The sequence below is a fragment of the Neoarius graeffei genome, chromosome 22, assembly GCF_027579695.1.
Source record: "Neoarius graeffei isolate fNeoGra1 chromosome 22, fNeoGra1.pri, whole genome shotgun sequence".
Taxonomy (NCBI): Eukaryota; Metazoa; Chordata; class Actinopteri; order Siluriformes; family Ariidae; genus Neoarius; species Neoarius graeffei.
The window spans coordinates 23028204-23045859 of record NC_083590.1 but is presented as its reverse complement, the minus strand read 5'-3'; the positions used below and the strand labels follow the sequence as shown (position 1 = coordinate 23045859).

The following is a 17656-nucleotide window of genomic DNA, read 5'->3' as shown; positions in this document are numbered from 1 at the left end:
GCAGGCATAAGCAATCGATTTGAGTAGATCAGATGCTGGATCCCACCCACCAACTTTGATGGGTGACTTTGATAGATTTAATTATTTCATGGTGCACGATATACCAAGGATCATTATATCAAATAAATTATATACAATTAAATATGTTGAATTGAATTATTTGATTGCAATTCAAGTTAATTAACTGCCATTTTAAGCAGTTATTTCATATTTTAATGAATTAATACTTTACTTATTTTATGCAATTTTTCCTGACTATATTTTGTGTCACAAGGCATTCCATAGTTTTTCACCATGATTCAGATTTTACTTCCTTGACTCTACAATTATATAAATCTATAGCAGGGGTCGGCAACCTTTTTGCCATGTAGTGCCAATTAGAAATTTTCTTGTTAGTTAGTGTGCCATTCACATAGGTGTTGCTAACTATGTGTAATTAGACACCACACATTTTAGACAGATATGGATATTTAATGCAAATGTAAAACACCATTGCACTTGTTTTATGCCATTAACCTCACACACAAGGTTTAAGAACACCCCCCTCACACACACATTGGATAACAACATTGCAAGCAGCTTATACAAATTCACAAAATAACATCCAAAATTTTTCAGTAGGTAACAGGCCCAAGTTATTCACAATAAAGACATAGCAGCCTAATGGAAATGGAACTGATGAATAATAAAACTGCAGAAAAAAATTAAATAATGAGTGTCAGAGAACATTGACAAGTAGCCTACTTAAAGTGGCTTAACAATAAACTGCAAATTTGAAGTAGCCTTGTTACAAAATAAATGTTTTGCCTATCAGTCAATGTGATCCCTGGCCCTGCTTCCCCTTACTTAGCTCCGAGATGTGGGGATGGCAACTGGTCACTTTGAGTTGGACGCATGATTCCGAATGGCCCGTTGTCAGACGACTTCGGGAGGGGCAAAGTACATTCTTCATGTGCGAAAATATCTGTTCACACAGATATGTTGATCCGAACACTGACAATAAAGCCAGTGCAATATTGCGAAGACAGTTGAAGTTTTTGGGTAAAGATGCCCAGCAGGGTTCATTGGCTTTAAACAGCAGAGCTCCTCTCTCACAGTCACATCACAATATCTTGCCATCACTGCCAGACATATCTGTGACGAATCTCAGTCATCCACGTACATAGTAATCTGTGGTTGGTTGAAGAGAGCAACTGGACTTGCTTGAAGATTCTTGAAAATGTTTCGCCTCTCATCCTAAAGGCATCCTCAGTTCTGTCTGACTCTGTTCAGTGATGGTCGTTCCAGGTTGACAAAAATGAACGATCCTCTCTGGCTAAGATGTCTGCCAGTTTTCTGGAAGTCCTCATACTCCCACACCAATCGAAGGGATCTCATCCCAAAGTGCGTAGAAACATATCTGTGACGAATCTCAGTCATCCAGGTACATAGTAATCTGTGGCAGACATCTTAGCCAGAGAGGATCGTTCATTTTTGTCAACCTGGAACGACCATCATTGAACAGAGTCAGACAGAACTGAGGATGCCTTTAGGATGAGAGGTGAAACGTTTTCAAGAATCTTCAAGCAAGTCCAGTTGCTCTCTTCAACCAACCACAGATCACTGCCAAACGTGCCACATCATTCACATCTACGCTTTTGTCAAGTGCAATGCTAAATACCGCTGCATCTTTTATGCCAGTTGTTTGCTGCACCCTTACGTTTTCTGCCATTTCACCAATTCGTCGCTCAACAGTTCTGGCTGATACAGGCATGTCTTTTATTCTTGATTTTATTGTCTCTTTATTTGGCAGCCCCTCAAAAAGACTATCCAAGCTGGAGAGAAAGGCCTCCTTAATGTATTCACCATCTGTGAATGGCTTTCCATGTTTAGCTATGCAGTGAGAAATTATATAGCTAGCTTCAGTGGCATTGTTTTTAGCTGAGGCAAAGACTTTTTTAAAGTGTGGGCTTGCTTCCCATATCCGCACACTGCGCGTGAGATTGATTCGTCCCTATGTGCCTGATCTTTGAAAGTCATTTTGTGCTTTGCCTCGAAATGACATTTAACACTGGATATTCGACACACAACACTTTCAAAACACAGCGTGCATACAGCACGGTCCCTCTGAGAAACGAACCCATATTCTTTGGTCCACGAGGAGAGGAAAGCCCGAACTGTCGGCTTCTTTGCCATCTTAGCGCAACTGCTGCATCAAGTGGGCCCATCTCGTGAGAAATATGGGGAGGGGGAAGTGTTGCCAGATTGGGTGGTTTTAAGTGCATTTTGACGGGTTTTGAACATATTTTGTGCTGGAAAACGTCAGCAGTATCTGGCAACACTGGGAGGGGGTCGCTATATTGTTGTGTAGTCATGCTAAAAGAGCAGGCTCGCCATGCAACAGTTCAAGATGACGTTTGAACATTTTTAATGTGTTGAATAATTAGGTTTGTGTATCATCGTCAGTGTGCCACTGGAAATTCCTCGGCGTGCCAGTTGTGGCACGCGTGCCTAGGGTTGCCGACCCCTGATCTATAGTGTTATATAACCGCACTATGTAGACTATGGAGACCCAAGTTTATTGGCCTTGTCTAGTGCACTATAAGTCTAGTAGAGAACTATCTGAGATATCGCTCTCAGTTCTATGGCATGTATCTCTCTCTCTCTCTCTCTCTCTCTCTCTCTCTGTCTGATTAAAGTTCATGGTCAGTCTGCTGTTCTCTGTTCTGCTTCAGCTGCTGATGGTTTAATATCACACACAACAGATGACAGAAATAAATGTGACAGTATTATCATTATTAATTACAACGTTAATTAGAATTAACAGGTGATAGTAAATCTTCATGACCTTCTGGATAATAAAAATAATTTTACACACTTCTCTTTAAAGGAAGTATTAAACCAAGATGAAAATCTGTTGATGAAGTGTGTCTCGTGTCTCTGCAGGTTGTGTAATTGTGGTGTCTCAGATGAAGGCTGTGCTGCTCTGAGTTCAGCTCTGAGATCAAACCCCTCACACCTGAGACAACTGGATCTGGCCTTTAATAAACTCGGAGACTCAGGAGTGAAGTGTCTCTGTGCTGTACTGGAGAATCCTGACTGTAAATTGGAGACACTGAGGTAAGATCATTTCTGAGAGTCACATGACCTGCTCCTCAGTCGGACACATTCTCTAACAGTGAGACTGAAGCAGAGGTTTTAGGTTCATCATCAATGTCCTGAGGAGGAAGATTCGTTTCTTTTCACTGCACACTGATGATTTGTGAAAGAGTCTTTGGGTCAGATGGACGCACGTGAGAAGCTGCAACATAAAACATGACTTGATGTGACTGCAGTGTGTTTGTAGTAAATTTCACAGTAATTTCAACGTTGTACCTAATGAGACAAACTGCACCTGAGACACAAACAAAGTGCACTCTGTGTGAGCTGCAGGGTTTAAAAGCAGCAGTGACATGATGGAAAAGATCTCAGGAATATAGAGTTTAAAAACTAAAATGAGAAGTCAATGCCGTAGAACTGATGCAGTAAAAAAACAAAACAAAAAAAGACTTTTAAATAAAAATTAAAAAGGAGCAGAAAAGAACTTCCAATAAATTGAAAGCCATGGCAACAATTTTTTATTTTGAATTTTTCTAATAATAATAAATGTGAAAACAGTAAATAATCTTTCAGTCCATCTCTGTCAATGGTGATTGCTTTAAGACGATACTGGAAGCCCGGCCTCCGCTCACATTTCATTAAAATGCAACAATTAAATGTTTACCAAAGTGTCAACAGTCTTGGTGTAATTCAGTATTTGTGAATCAAATTGATCAAGTATCTCACTGAAATATCATGCTGTTTGTTCCTTAAACACAAACTGTTTAGTGGTTAACAGTGCAAAAAAAAAGTCCCTCCCGCACCAGGCTCTGGTCTTCCCAGGCAGTCTCCTGTCCCAGTACTACCCAGCTCTTGAGGCGTATGGGTGCAGCACCGATCTCTGCTTCTACGGCCCGCTGCCTCTCGCATTTTATACAGTAAGGGTTACAGTGGAGGGCTGGTCCTCTGGTAACTGCGAGAGTTTGACTTCCTGCTCACATCTGTATTGCAGTGTGCCTTACCAGACGGCAGTAGGTACCATTTTTATGATGGTCTTTGGAATGACCCGACCGTGAGTAGAAATCGCAATCTCCCGGTCGAGAGACGGACACGCTAACCACCAGGCCAGCTCGCGGTTGGTGAACAGTGTAGCCTGTGTGAAAAGCCCCTGCCACAGAGCTTACAGACCCCCACTGAAGCCTGTGCGTCTATTAGTGTGTGTTTTGTTTTTTATTTCACACATAAAGACAATAATAAGAGACTACGTGCTGGGGGAGGAAGGAAACCTATTAGGCTTATACTAGATCCTCCCCATCTCACATACTATAGATCTAAATCTAATCAGACTGATTAAAATGGATAAACAAACATGCTTATCAATACTACAAAAGATTATAAATAAGTAAACTCATAACTAAGGTGCAAAAAGGCAAGGCAAGTTTATTTATATAGCACATTTCATACACAGTGTCAGTTCAATGTGCTTTACAGAAGTAAAAGCAGAACAGTAAACAGTAGAAAATAAAATTACATAAAATAATTGGGGAAGAAAAATAATAAGAATTGAACAATAGTAGAAATAAAATAAAATGAAATAAAGTTCAAAAAAGGAATCAACCTCGAGATTAATTATTATTATGGGTTTAACTCATAAAGCGCGCTCTTCCCGTGGCTCTTCCACGAGGATCACCAAAAATCGTCCCGCAGACACAATCTACGAGGATCACAGTAACAAAGAATTAAAGTAAAAGTAAAATCATTATAATCCAAGATTAAAAAGAAATTAAAATAAAGTAAAATCATTAAAATCAAAATTAAAAGAAATTATGTTAAAGGAAATTAATTACTTAGGTAAAAATTAATCAAGTGAAAGCATCTGAAAACAGCTTTGTCTTGAGCCTGGATTTAAAACTAAAAACAGTAGGAGCATTTTTGATATCATCTGGAAGTTGGTTCCAAAGCTTAGCAGCATAGCAACTAAAGGCTGCTTCACCACACTTCGTTTTGACAGCTGGTATTACTAGCAAGTTTTTCTCCTGTGATCTTAGAGACCTAGTTGGTGCATATAATTGAAACATATCCAGTAGGTAGCTGGGTCCCATCCCATTTAATGTTTTAAATAGAAGAAGTAGTGCTTTAAAGTCAATTCTATAGCTCACTGGGAGCCAGTGCAGAGACCTTAGGATTGGAGTGATATGGACTACCCTTTTTGTTCTTGTAAGAACCCTTGCTGCTGCATTTTGGATTAGTTGAAGCTCTTTGATGGTCTTTTTTGGAAGACCTGTGAAAAGGCTATTGCAGTAATCAACCCTACTGGAGATGAAAGCATGAATAAGTTTTTCTAGATCATGTTTTGACATGAGACCTCTGAGTTTAGAAATGTTTTTTAGGTGATAGAATGCAGACTTTTTTACCACTTTCATATGACTGTTGAAGTTAAGTTCGCTGTCAATAAGGACACCAAGGTTTTTGACAGTATCCTTTGCTTTAAGCCCCTTAGTTTCAAGAAGGTAGTTTAATGTACAATATCGATACAAGTGAATCACGGAGAAAATGGGTAGAGGCTTTCACAGATAACGATCATTTTAAAAAGTTTTCAAATGTCTGTTTCTAAGGAATTTAAATGCGAAGAGAGCAAGTTGTGATCAATTAATATTCAGAATATTTCAAATTTTAGATGTAGAAATAAAGGGTGTAAAATCACACAGGAAAAAGCTACTAAAAAGCATTTCTGAAGAGCGAGTGTGTGACTCAGTCCACAATAAGATAATTTGTCTAACAGAGCTGCTGCTTCTCTGCCTAAGCTTGAGGTATCCTGCAAAAATCACACCAAGAGGACAGCATGCAATACTGAGGGAAGTGAAAGAGAAACCACAGGAGAGCAGAACAGCTGCAGAAATCGCTAGAACTCACTAAAGTCTCTGTTCATGTGTCCACTATAAGAAACAACACTGAACAATAAAACTGGGATAAATTACAAAGAAAGTCTGTTTACAAAACCATCTCATCTCATTATCTCTAGCCGCTTTATCCTGTTCTACAGGGTCGCAGGCATGCTGGAGCCTATCCCAGCTGACTACGGGCGAAAGGCGGGGTACACCCTGGACAAGTCGCCAGGTCATCACAGGGCTGACACATAGACACAGACAACCATTCACACTCTCATTCACACCTACGGTCAATTTAGAGTCGCCAGTTAACCTAACCTGCATGTCTTTGGACTGTGGGGGAAACCGGAGCACCCGGAGGAAACCCACGCGGACACGGGGAGAACATGCAAGCTCCGCACAGAAAGGCCCTCGCCGGCCACGGGGCTCGAACCCGGACCTTCTTGCTGTGAGGCGACAGCGCTAACCACTACACCACCGTGCCTTTACAAAACTAATGAAAATAATTATTTACATCCTACACTATTCATGTATTTCCATCTCTCTCTCTCACACTCAAACACACACCACTAATTTAAAGACACAAAGCAAACTTTGATGTTCATAAACTGAGGCAGTGAAGTGTGTCACTGTGTCTCTGCAGGTTGGGTGATTGTGGTGTGTCAGATGAAGGCTGTGCTGCTCTCGCTTCAGCTCTGAGATCAAACCCCTCACACCTGAGAGAACTGGATCTGTGTAAGAATAAAATAGGATCCTCAGGAAGGAAGCTGCTCTCTGCTCTTAAGGATGATAAACATTACAAACTTGAGACACTCAGGTAAGTAATAACCTTTTTAGGAAAACATTGGGGGGAGGAATAATAATTTAACCTCATTATCATTTTTCCTTAATTTCAATAAATATCACATTACCAGACCGTGCAATGAAACCAGTTTTAGAAAATTTTAGCTGTGTTCTATTTAATCAGACTTTTTCCTCACAGTTGTCTTTAATGCTGATTGGTGTTCAGTAAAATTTATTTAAAATTCATATGAAAGCAAAAAGTTGGAGTCAGTCAGACTCTACAGAATGTCCCATCTGAGTGCATGAGAGTGATTTATAAATAAACACCTCGTCTCCTTGTGACACCTGCTGTCTCTGACTTCATCCTGCTGCTTTTGTCTGTTTCTGATGAGCAGCACACTTTCTTCTCAACTCTCCTCAAAACTCAGTAAAATGATCATCTTTAATGCCACACTGCCACAAATATTTGATTTAAGGAGCCACTTTACTCACTCGGACACTCCTTCCTGCTCTCCACCTCCACACCGTGTCTTCTGTCATTCCTGTAAAATTCACTTCGGTTTGTTCTTAAAGTCTGCACTTAAATCTACATGGAGAACAAGAGATGAAACCCACCGCAGTGTTAGTTACTGTTTAAAAAGCTCCAAAGCCTGTGATTGGATGAGAGCAGTGATGTGATGGGAAACGTCTGCTCACTTTCCTGTTAGATCTTGTGGAAGTTCTCGTTTGTTGTAGCGAAATGTTAACACAGATATTATATAAGACTGAATAAATATTACATGAAAGTATAAGCATGAGATGATAATGTTTTTCTTGGAGTGAAGATGACGTGCTGTTGGTCATGAAGAACCACAGTCCAGTGTGTGGTTATTAATTCAGATGTTTTTCTTTTATTTTCAGGTTTTGGTGATGAACATCTGTGTGTGTGATGAAGACTCTCGTGTTCCTGCATTTCCATGTTGGGGAACAGACAACACATTCATAAACCTGTCAATTACTGAGTTATAAATAACACGAGTACATGTAGCTACACTGGAGTCATTCTGAAACCAGCAGTTCAGAGTTGGGAATTTCTCACTCTACAAGTTCCATGCCTTAATAAACACTCCATGACCAGTTTCGTCATCATAATGCTAGAAATAACCTGCGTATATGAAATTCTGGGAAACTGGGCAGATTTGGAAAGGTTCTGGTCTGTTTTAAACATTTAGGGTTCTTGCTTTGAACTATAAAAGCTCCAATAAACCCGCATCCTGTTAGCACTTCGACACTTCAGAGCCCTCGGGGTACACCTGAGGGGGAAAAACAGTTGATATGAAGATCTCTGTTTACACAGCCGTCGGCACAGTTTATTAAATCCGTGATCTCCATTTACCAATCGGTGCTCTCGGTTTACCGATCTGTGGGCACAGTTTAATGATGTTCCATCCTCATTAGTTATATTATGCTGTGCAATAACATTTCACTACCTACTGCAATTATTTCTATTTTAGTTGCCAGTATTTTATTAGTGCAATATTGCTACTTCAGGTGAAGTACTACTCATTTAAGTTCCTTTCTTATCTTGTTTGTACATTATGTACATGGCTGGTGTTTTTACCCTTTTTTTTTTTTTTAGTTACTGTCTGGTTCTGGCTCTTTCTATCTACGAGCTGCTGGAACATGTAAATTTCCCCACCGAGGGATGAATAAAGTTTATCTTATCTTTCTAAAGTGTGCCCACGGATTTGTAAACCAAGAGCATGGATTTCCTTCTCAACTTTTTTTATGCCTCCACCACCGTAAGGTGCAGGAGTCATGTTTTCGGGTTGTCCGTGCGTCCGTCCCGAAACCTTGTGAACGCGATATCTCAAAGGCTAATGAAAGGAATTTCACCAAACTTTCACCATTTGTGCATTTGGGGACAAAGATAAACTGATTTAGATTTTGAGGTCTAAGGTCAAGGTCACTGTGAGGTCACATGTCTGTCCAAAAACCTTGTGAACACAATATCTCCAAGGCTACTATAAGTAATTTCACCAGGTCAAGATTACTGTGAGGTCAAATGTCCATCCCCAAATCACAACTTAATAAGGCGTGTAGTCTACCGGGCGGAGGCATCCCCATCGACGCCGTTGGCGTCAAGTTCTGTCTCGTTTTTTTGTTTGTTTTGGGTTTTTTTCCCCCTCCAAGTTGTACCCCTCGGGCTCTGTAAGATAGATCTGATTATAAATTCGGATTACTTAAGACAATAATAATAATAATAATAATATCACTAATAATATCACTAATAATAATAAAAACACTAATAATAATAATAATAATATCAACAACAGCAATAATAATAATAATAATAATAGGCCTAATAATAATAATAATAATAATGCCTGAAAGAACATAAGTCTTGTACTACTGCCAACAGCTTAGTAATGATAATAGGCCATAATAATAATTATAATTATAATAATGCCCGAAAGCAGATTAGAAATGTGGTGCTACTGCCAATTATAACAATAGCCTAATAATGATAATAGGCCTATGTATTTCTATGGAATGGATAATGCTACTACTGCTGCTACTACTAATAATAATAATAATAAATAATAATAATAATCTAGGCGGCACGGTGGTGTAGTGGTTAGCGCTGTCGCCTCACAGCAAGAAGGTCCTGGGTTCGAGCCCCGTGGCCGGCGAGGGCCTTTCTGTGCGGAGTTTGCATGTTCTCCCCGTGTCTGCGTGGGTTTCCTCCGGGTGCTCCGGTTTCCCCCACAGTCCAAAGACATGCAGGTTAGGTTAACTGGTGACTCTAAATTGACCGTAGGTGTGAATGTGAGTGTGAATGGTTGTCTGTGTCTATGTGTCAGCCCTGTGATGACCTGGCGACTTGTCCAGGGTGTACCCCGCCTTTCGCCCGTAGTCAGCTGGGATAGGCTCCAGCTTGCCTGCGACCCTGTAGAAGGATAAAGCGGCTAGAGATAATGTGATGTGAATAATAATCTAGCCCAGGTCTGTCTGTCTTTCTGTCTGTCTATCTATCTATCGGTCGATATAAGGTGCTGTAGGTCGGGTGGCGTCACTGCGGGTGAGTGTGTTTGGGGGGAGATGGGGGCGGGGCGAGAAGAGGGGCCCCCAACTGCAATGAACCAGCTTTGGTGGCGCCCAGGTTGCAAAAGGCTGAGAACCCCTGACTTAAGAGATAGAAACCTCATGGCAGACAGTTAATCTGTCCAACATTTATTTGCTGTTCTTTGCATCATTCTTAGTATTTTAGCAATATATAGAATGGATTTTATATATTTTGCTCATGAAACTAAGGGTTTCTCTTTTTCAAATTTATTTGTACTCTATTATATGCTACCGTCTTGTCATGTAATCTGTACTGTGTAATGTAGATTTTAAATAACACATTGTTTAGTCTAACTTAAAGCTTTTGTTTGGCTTCAAGTTTAAATAGTTTAATTTTATTAGACCTAATTCATGGTTAGTCTAGCAGCATATTGATGTACAGTACATATTTATGTACTGATAATGTAGGTAAGACTACACACCATAAAATATGCTAGATCTAGGATCTGGCTTGTTTAGGTGGTGTTTACATTAGACCGTATCAGCGGATCATCAGATTAACGTTTTTAAAACGATTCGCGTGCACACAGCAACGCCAATACACAGATACGCTCGGCTCCGCAGGCATCCTGCGCTCCAAATCACTCCGCCCTGAACAGCGAGTGCCCTCTGGAGGGTGCGCACTCCGGCCCTGCGCAGCTCACAGAGCGCGCGAGTGAAGCGCACGAGCAGTGATTCGGGACAAATAGCAGGAAGTGAAAGTCCGCGCCGTTTTTCACCAGTCGCGTCACATGACCAATGTGGCATGACCAACGCCAGCTTGTTGTTCCGCCTGTGGAGTCGTTTCCCGGCGTTTTAATGTGAACGGACAGTGCATCGGCGACGAAAACGAGACGGATACGGTCTAATGTAAACACCACCTTAGTAGTGTGCTTGCTGCACAAAGCAGCGTGAAGAAATATTCATGCATTTGGCAAGGATCTGTTCAACTGTGACAACAAATCAACTTCAACTCAAGGCCACTTTATTAGCAATACTTGCCTGCACGTGTGAACAGATAAGCATTAGCATGCAGAGGTGGAAAGTAACGAATTACATTACTCGCGTTACTGTACTTGAGTAGCTTTTTTGTGTACTTATACTTTTTCAAGTAATTTTTAAAGAGTGTACTTTTACTTAAGTATGTTTTCTTTTAAGTAGTGTACTTCGGTACATTTTACATCACAACCGTTACTGAGTAAAAAAATAAATAAATAAAAAATAAAAAAGGCTAAAACGGAGAAGGGGAAATGCATTCTGGAAATGAATCACGGGAAGGACAGTTGTCGCACGCGCGAGTCTCACACAGACGATGGCGGACATGCACCGGCGCTTTAAGGGGGGGGCTCAAGCCCCTGGGCCACAGCCAATCAGGTGCCTTGTAATATTAATAAAATAATAAACTGTCGGAATCGTGGGCCTACATTAATGTACGGATAGAAATAAGGTTAGAAATAAATGAGCGCACAGTAGCCTGCTGTAAGAGACATGGTGGATGTGGTTCGCGAAACGAACACCCACAACTGTACCAGAATAAAATGGAACAAAATGTAACGTCACGCACGAAAGCGCGCCAAAGACTGCAGACTACTGAGACACAAATTTAGAGGCTTTGAAAGATGAAGCGTTCACATGTTAGCGGGGCGCATAAAAGGAAAAAAAAAGAGAGAGATGCAGGTAATGATAGAATCGTTGCCTAAAGTCACAGACTTTTTTAAGGTAAGGATCACCAATCTGTTCAGAATATCAGCTACTTATCAGTTATCAGCCTACCAGCAGCTAGGCTATGTGCAGCTAGGCTAGATATGCTATGATCTGTCCAACAGTAAAATAAATCAGTTGTGATTTGAATACATGTCGTGTGATTTGAGTTATAATCCTGTTAGTATAATAGCATATTTCGATGGGGATAATAAAATGTCTAAAACGGCATCTACTGAAGAAATTGATGAAAAGATTGTAGCCTATAATGTTCACAGTTCGGGCAGCAGACAGAGTAAGCATACTGAGGGGAATAGCAATACAAAGCTAGCGCAGATCCACATTTCTCGCTAGCTATGTTGGGTGTGTTGTTAACCCGTGTGGATTTAAGTGAAATACTTGAGAAGTTCTGTGGTCAAGACAGCGTTTTAAGGTAAGGACGCTTGATTATTAATGTTTGCCCGCCGTGGCTTGTTGTTGACGAAAGGCCCACATGATTTTGCCTTATGCAGCTACTGCTAGCGTCATGCTTTGAACTAGGTTAAGCTCATTTGCGCTAAAGGATGGGTTGATTGAAGGACTTTGATGTAGCTAGTTTCTTTTAAAAAAATCGTATGCTCAAAACAGTATGCCCGTGTTCATCATGTTTAACTTTTTTCTTGGAGTGCGTGAAATAGGGCTGTGCGATGTCCCCTTAATTGGCATCGACGATGTTTACAGTGCAAACATCGTGATGGACGATCATATCGTGGGCGGGGGGATTTTAATACCACATTATTAAATATATTATTATTATTATTAAAAGTATTAGATACTCATCCGAGGCTTTGGCACGTTAAGAAAAAAAAGCGCTAGGTGATGTGGAATATTTGGCCTTGATAACGGATATGTGGTCCAGCTGCAACATGATGCCCTATATGTCAGCTGCCGTACATTATGTGGACCGAGAGTGGGCAATGCAGTCCAAATGCCTGCAGACGAGTTTCATGCCAGAGACACATTCAGCGGACAATTTAGAAGACGCATTGCGTGAGACACTTGCCGAATGGAAAATAGAGGAGAAAAAGATCGCCTGCATAACAACGGGGTGAATATTGTCACAGCCATCAGGCAATTGAAATGGCCGTGGTTAAGTTGTTTTGGGCACAATTTGAACCTGGCCATAACCAACTCGCTTGCGCAACAGAGGGCCAGTACAGACCGAGCGTTTGGAGTTTGCCGAGCAGTCAACACTGCGTTTGCGCACAGCTGGCTTCGGAGAAATGAGCTGCGCAAAGCGCAGGTGGAAATGAACCTCCCCGAGCACTCACTGATCACGGCAAGATATTAATCTGCTCTAACAATGAAAGACTAGTATTCAAACTATGAGAAGAAACTACACTTAAGCTATTACTCATTGTTTATTTACACCATATCAATTGAAGATGCGTTTCAGCCTTTAGTGCGCACTTGAACGCGCTAATTTTTCCAATTTATTAGTGTTTGAATTATTGCACCAGCTTTTAAAATCATGATTTAATATTGGTTTTTTTTTTACTGTCTTTACATTTGTCAGAATCACCTTCATTCTTCCATTTGGTTTGACATTATGGCTTAGAGTGGACCATTTTGTGTCTGAAAGTAGGCCTATTTACCAGATTAAAGTTATTTGACTTCTGCCGAAGTCTGCGCTTCACTGCCGTTTGATAAGGTGCAATATTTCCCGACTGTTAATAGTGGCTATTTGTTTGAACAACATGACAAATTTTACATTAAAAGTATAGTGTAGGCTAAAAAATGAAGTCAAAATTTATTATTAGTAGCATACTGTATTTGTGTAACCACATGTTATGTTCACTAGCACGTCCCTGCACCATAGCCTACGTGAACAAGCGGTAATAGGATATTACTTTATAATGATTTATATAATTATGTATTTATAATATGTTATATATTTATATATTAAACCTAACTAACTAAACTAACAAAAAACTAACTTTTTAGGTTAAATAGGCCCAGATGATACCGTATATGCATGATTATGACAGGAGGGGGCGTGGTATCACGATGGTGGCTCTCCATCGTGATGGATGACCACCATCGTCGATGGACGATGGCATCGTCTATCGGCACAGCCCTAGTGTGAAATATTGTTGCAAGTGGTATTTCGATGCAGTCATGTCAAAAAGGCAGTTGAATGCACGGTCTCATTCAAGGAGAAGGAAGACTTGCATGATGCTTGAACATAGATCGGTAAAATAGACCCTAGTAGGACTTGGTTTCGTGTATTTCGGTCTGTAGAGTTATGAGTTTGGCCGCTGTCCATGGTGTTTACGTTTCATGTGGCCGCCGAGCCAAGTACCTTGACTTGCAGTGAATGTTTTCATGCCGCCGAGCTATTTTTATGTATTTTATTTTTAAAAGGACTTGTCTGTAGGTGTGTGTGTTTTATGTTTACAACACATAGGTCTACATTATAGCGCACGCAGGCTTGTGTGGTTATCTCTGGCCATGCCCCTGCGTGAAAGTTACGCAGTATCACTGTCCTGTCCGTGGTAATAATCAGAACCGGCTCTGTAATGATAATGCGCACGTTCTTCTCTCCCTCTGTGGTTGGATGTGTTGAGCGATGTGAGCGTGGGCCTTGCGCAGCTACGCTGAGCCAAACGTAACCTATCGTAGGCTTCTAGGCTAATTACGCACTTACACTGTAAATGCTTGACACGTATTGCAAATAAAATAAGAGTGTTTTCCTGGCCAACGGTAAAGGTAGGGTTGACAGGTAGCCTATGAGGGGCCTAGCCCCTGGGCCACGGGTGTTGATAAAGCGCCCCTGCGGACATGGAGGAGACCGAGGAACCTGTGGTGGACGACCCTGCAGAAAACGCAATTTCTTCCAGTAATGAAGTGCACCCCTGGCCCTACATACGTGATCACTTCAGCTTCGTAGAGAAAATGGGTGACAGTTTCATTATGCAATGCAGATTATGTGTGCCCAAGAAGACAACCATTGCGGCATACAAAAATTCGACGTCTAATCTGCGCAAGCATGTTGAGGTAAGTATTGTCATTGGCATCATAATCACGGGCGTAGATAGAGGGTGGGACGGGTGGGATTCGTCCCACCCAGATTTAAATTCACCTCGTTCGGTCCCCCCCCACTTATAGGGAGGAAAAAATGTCTATGCTGTCTTTCTTTGCATAAGGCAAACCTCACGGAAAAATCAAAAGACTAATTACCATTCGGTTTATTGAGGCGCACAGCAGTGTATACATAGTTGCAACAACTCACATAAAACAAAACAAAGACTGATATTCGGTTGGTTGAGCTGCGCAGACTGCACAGGTTGCGAGCTCGAGCTTGGTTGCTATGGTTACCCACAACAAGTTTGACAGGCATATCGGGGTTGGGGTTGGTTTGCTGGCAGCTTTGTCCCCCCCAGTTTTTTGTCCCCCCCAGTTCAAAAAACGTATCTGCGCCCCTGATCATAATGTTTCCTTTCCATAGTAAAACCGACAATAGGCTGGTTATATTCCAAAAATAGTGGATGGCATTGCTAATGTTGAAGTAGCAACCTGTTGGTACTGTAACATAACGGTAACTAGTCTGTTATTCGGTTGGCTAATCATGCAAGCAAGTTAGCTCGCCAACCTGACGTGATCAGTCCTCCTACCATTCTACATCCAACAGGCCAGAAAGGAATACTAAGCAAAACAAATAATGTTTGAATTGAATTGTTCAATAACACACAGTGCACACAGGCAAGCTACGAGATTTCGGTGCAACATTTCACTTTCATATTTCGTGTACAATGCTTTGTGTGTGGTCAGGGCGATGTAAACGACATGACTGTGTGTATTGACCTTTTTTGTTTGTCTCAGTTTTAATGCATCATTATCCTAAGCATTCAATTTGATACACTTCCTTTAAATAAAACATCTGGGTTGAGATGTACATATATCCTTGTTTCCTCTTCTTTTTCATTTTTGCACAACACAATGGAGGCAGAAAACACCCATTGTTAAAAGTAACGTTTTACTTTTACTCAAAGTACATTTTAAATGATTTACTTGAGTAGATTTTTTGTCTGGTAACTTTACTTGTACTTAAGTAAAATTTCATCAGAGTAACAGTACTTGTACTTGAGTATAATATTTTAGTACTCTTTCCACCTCTGTTAGCATGTTAGCAAAGGTGTTTGTTTCACCTGAGCTTGTTAGCATTAGCATACAACATACTACCTCTTAGTATGTTAACGTGATAGTTGTTCTGCTACAGCTCAGCAAGCACACGCTGCATTTTCTCTGCGGAAATGCAGTCTAGTTACTATTAGAAGTCCACATTTGAGCTTACCTTTGTCATAATAAGGTATTTTCCCTTCTCAGGAATTTCCCATACCATTCCAGCATGAAACATGCCTCAAAATATCAGTAGGCATCTGTACTTTTGTAATCCTTTAGTCAGCGTATCAGATGCTCGCTGGCCGTGGCGTGAAAGTTGTGCATGCAGACGATCATCTAAGTTTCCAAACCTGTCGCTGCTTAATTCTTGAATATTTTCTATCGTGAATACCATCATTAAAAAGCTAATATTCTCTGCTTTCCAAAGAAACGTATCTAGTTAAGCTCTGTTCAGTACTTTGGAGGTAATGGCAGGTTGAATTTGGTACAACAGAGTAAAAGTAACTGCTCGTGGAACATCGGTAAACTGCCAGTGCTTTTGGAGTCACGGGAAAGCGATCAGGCTCTCTCTTCTGATCAGTTTCCGACTGGATTACTCGTGAATATCAATCAAATAACTTTTATAGAGATGTTCTGTAGCTCTCCCTGTTTCTGATGAAGGATTCAGCAAAATTTTCTATCTGCTAGTTTTGATATGATTCACAAGAGACTTTGAAGCAAGTTTTCAAAAAAAACTGGAGGTCAGAAACGAGAGCGTCAATTTCAGTTAATGGGAATTGTTTATTGAATAGAGTTGTTTTTTTTTTTTTGAGATTTGCCTTGAAAGCTGTGGCTATCTTTTATATTCTTTAATAGAAACACTAGTAGGCCCTACTTTTGAGAAATATAAAGGCCTACAGAGCACAAAGAGGGAGTTAGAAATAATCTTTTATTACTTTTTATTGAGTGTACCGATTTAACATTTTTGCCTATTTAGCATAATTAATACTAATTAAATACTAATTTTTTAAACTTTGTATCCAGTATGCAACCATCTATGTGCCTGCCAATTTCCATGTAGATATCTTAAATAGAAAAGTTATTAAGAAAAAACATTTGATCTCATCGGTTAATAAGGCCCATGTGATCCTCATACAGAACATTACGGCAGTTTTCTAAAAATTAAGCCTTTTTACAGAAAAAAAAAATTATCTGTTCTTGAGGAAAAAATTGTTCTGCATTCAATTCTGAATTTGATGAGAGCAGTTTCAAGCAAGTCGGCTTAATTTGCATGTTTCAGCTTTTGGATGGAACACGTTCTGCTGGTATAATATACATTTTTAATAATTCCAGAGAGATTGTACTGATTGCAGTTGTCTTGATTTTCATAATTAACTGTTGTGGCTGTTTCTTTGTTTGCCTGGCGATATAGCAGATGCTGCGTGATTGATTGATAAAAATCCATGAGGTCATTGAAAGGCCTCTATACAGAGGCTGGTGCACAGCAGTTCATCAAACCAGTATTATCTTCCGCTGGGGCGACCCCTAAGCGTGAGCAGCCAAAAGAAGACCTTTCGTCTCCATTGCTTCCCGTCTTCCGCATCCTTCTCTGCCACACCTGCCATTTTCATGTCCTCTCTCACCACATCCATGTATCTCCTCGCTTTCGTGTGCCTGGCAGCTCCATCCTCAACATTCTCCTTCCCACATGCTCTGCATCTCAGTCTCATCTCTCTTAGCTTAATCCCCATGCTGTCCGTCTGATGTATTCGTTCCTCATCCTGTCCAACCTCCCATCGCAAACCTTAACATCCTCAACTCCGCCACCTCCAACTTTGCCTCCTGTCTCTTCGTTAAGGCTACGGTCTCCAATCCATACATCACAGCTGGTCTCGCTACTGTCTTATACATCTTACCTTTCATTTTTGCTGGGACTTTCCTATCACAAATGACTCCCGCAATCCTTCTCCATCAAACCAGTATTATAAAAAGATAAAATTAAT

At 40.6% G+C, this 17656-nt stretch overlaps 1 protein-coding gene across 1 annotated transcript in view; it reads left to right on the top strand.

Moving 5' to 3' along the window:
* Positions 1-17656, top strand: part of LOC132870779 (NACHT, LRR and PYD domains-containing protein 12-like) — a 165524-nt gene that overhangs the window by 112344 nt on the left and 35524 nt on the right. The window contains 2 exon segments of the mRNA XM_060904635.1: positions 2926-3099; positions 6589-6762. Of these exon segments, the coding sequence (XP_060760618.1) occupies positions 2926-3099; positions 6589-6762 (348 nt within the window).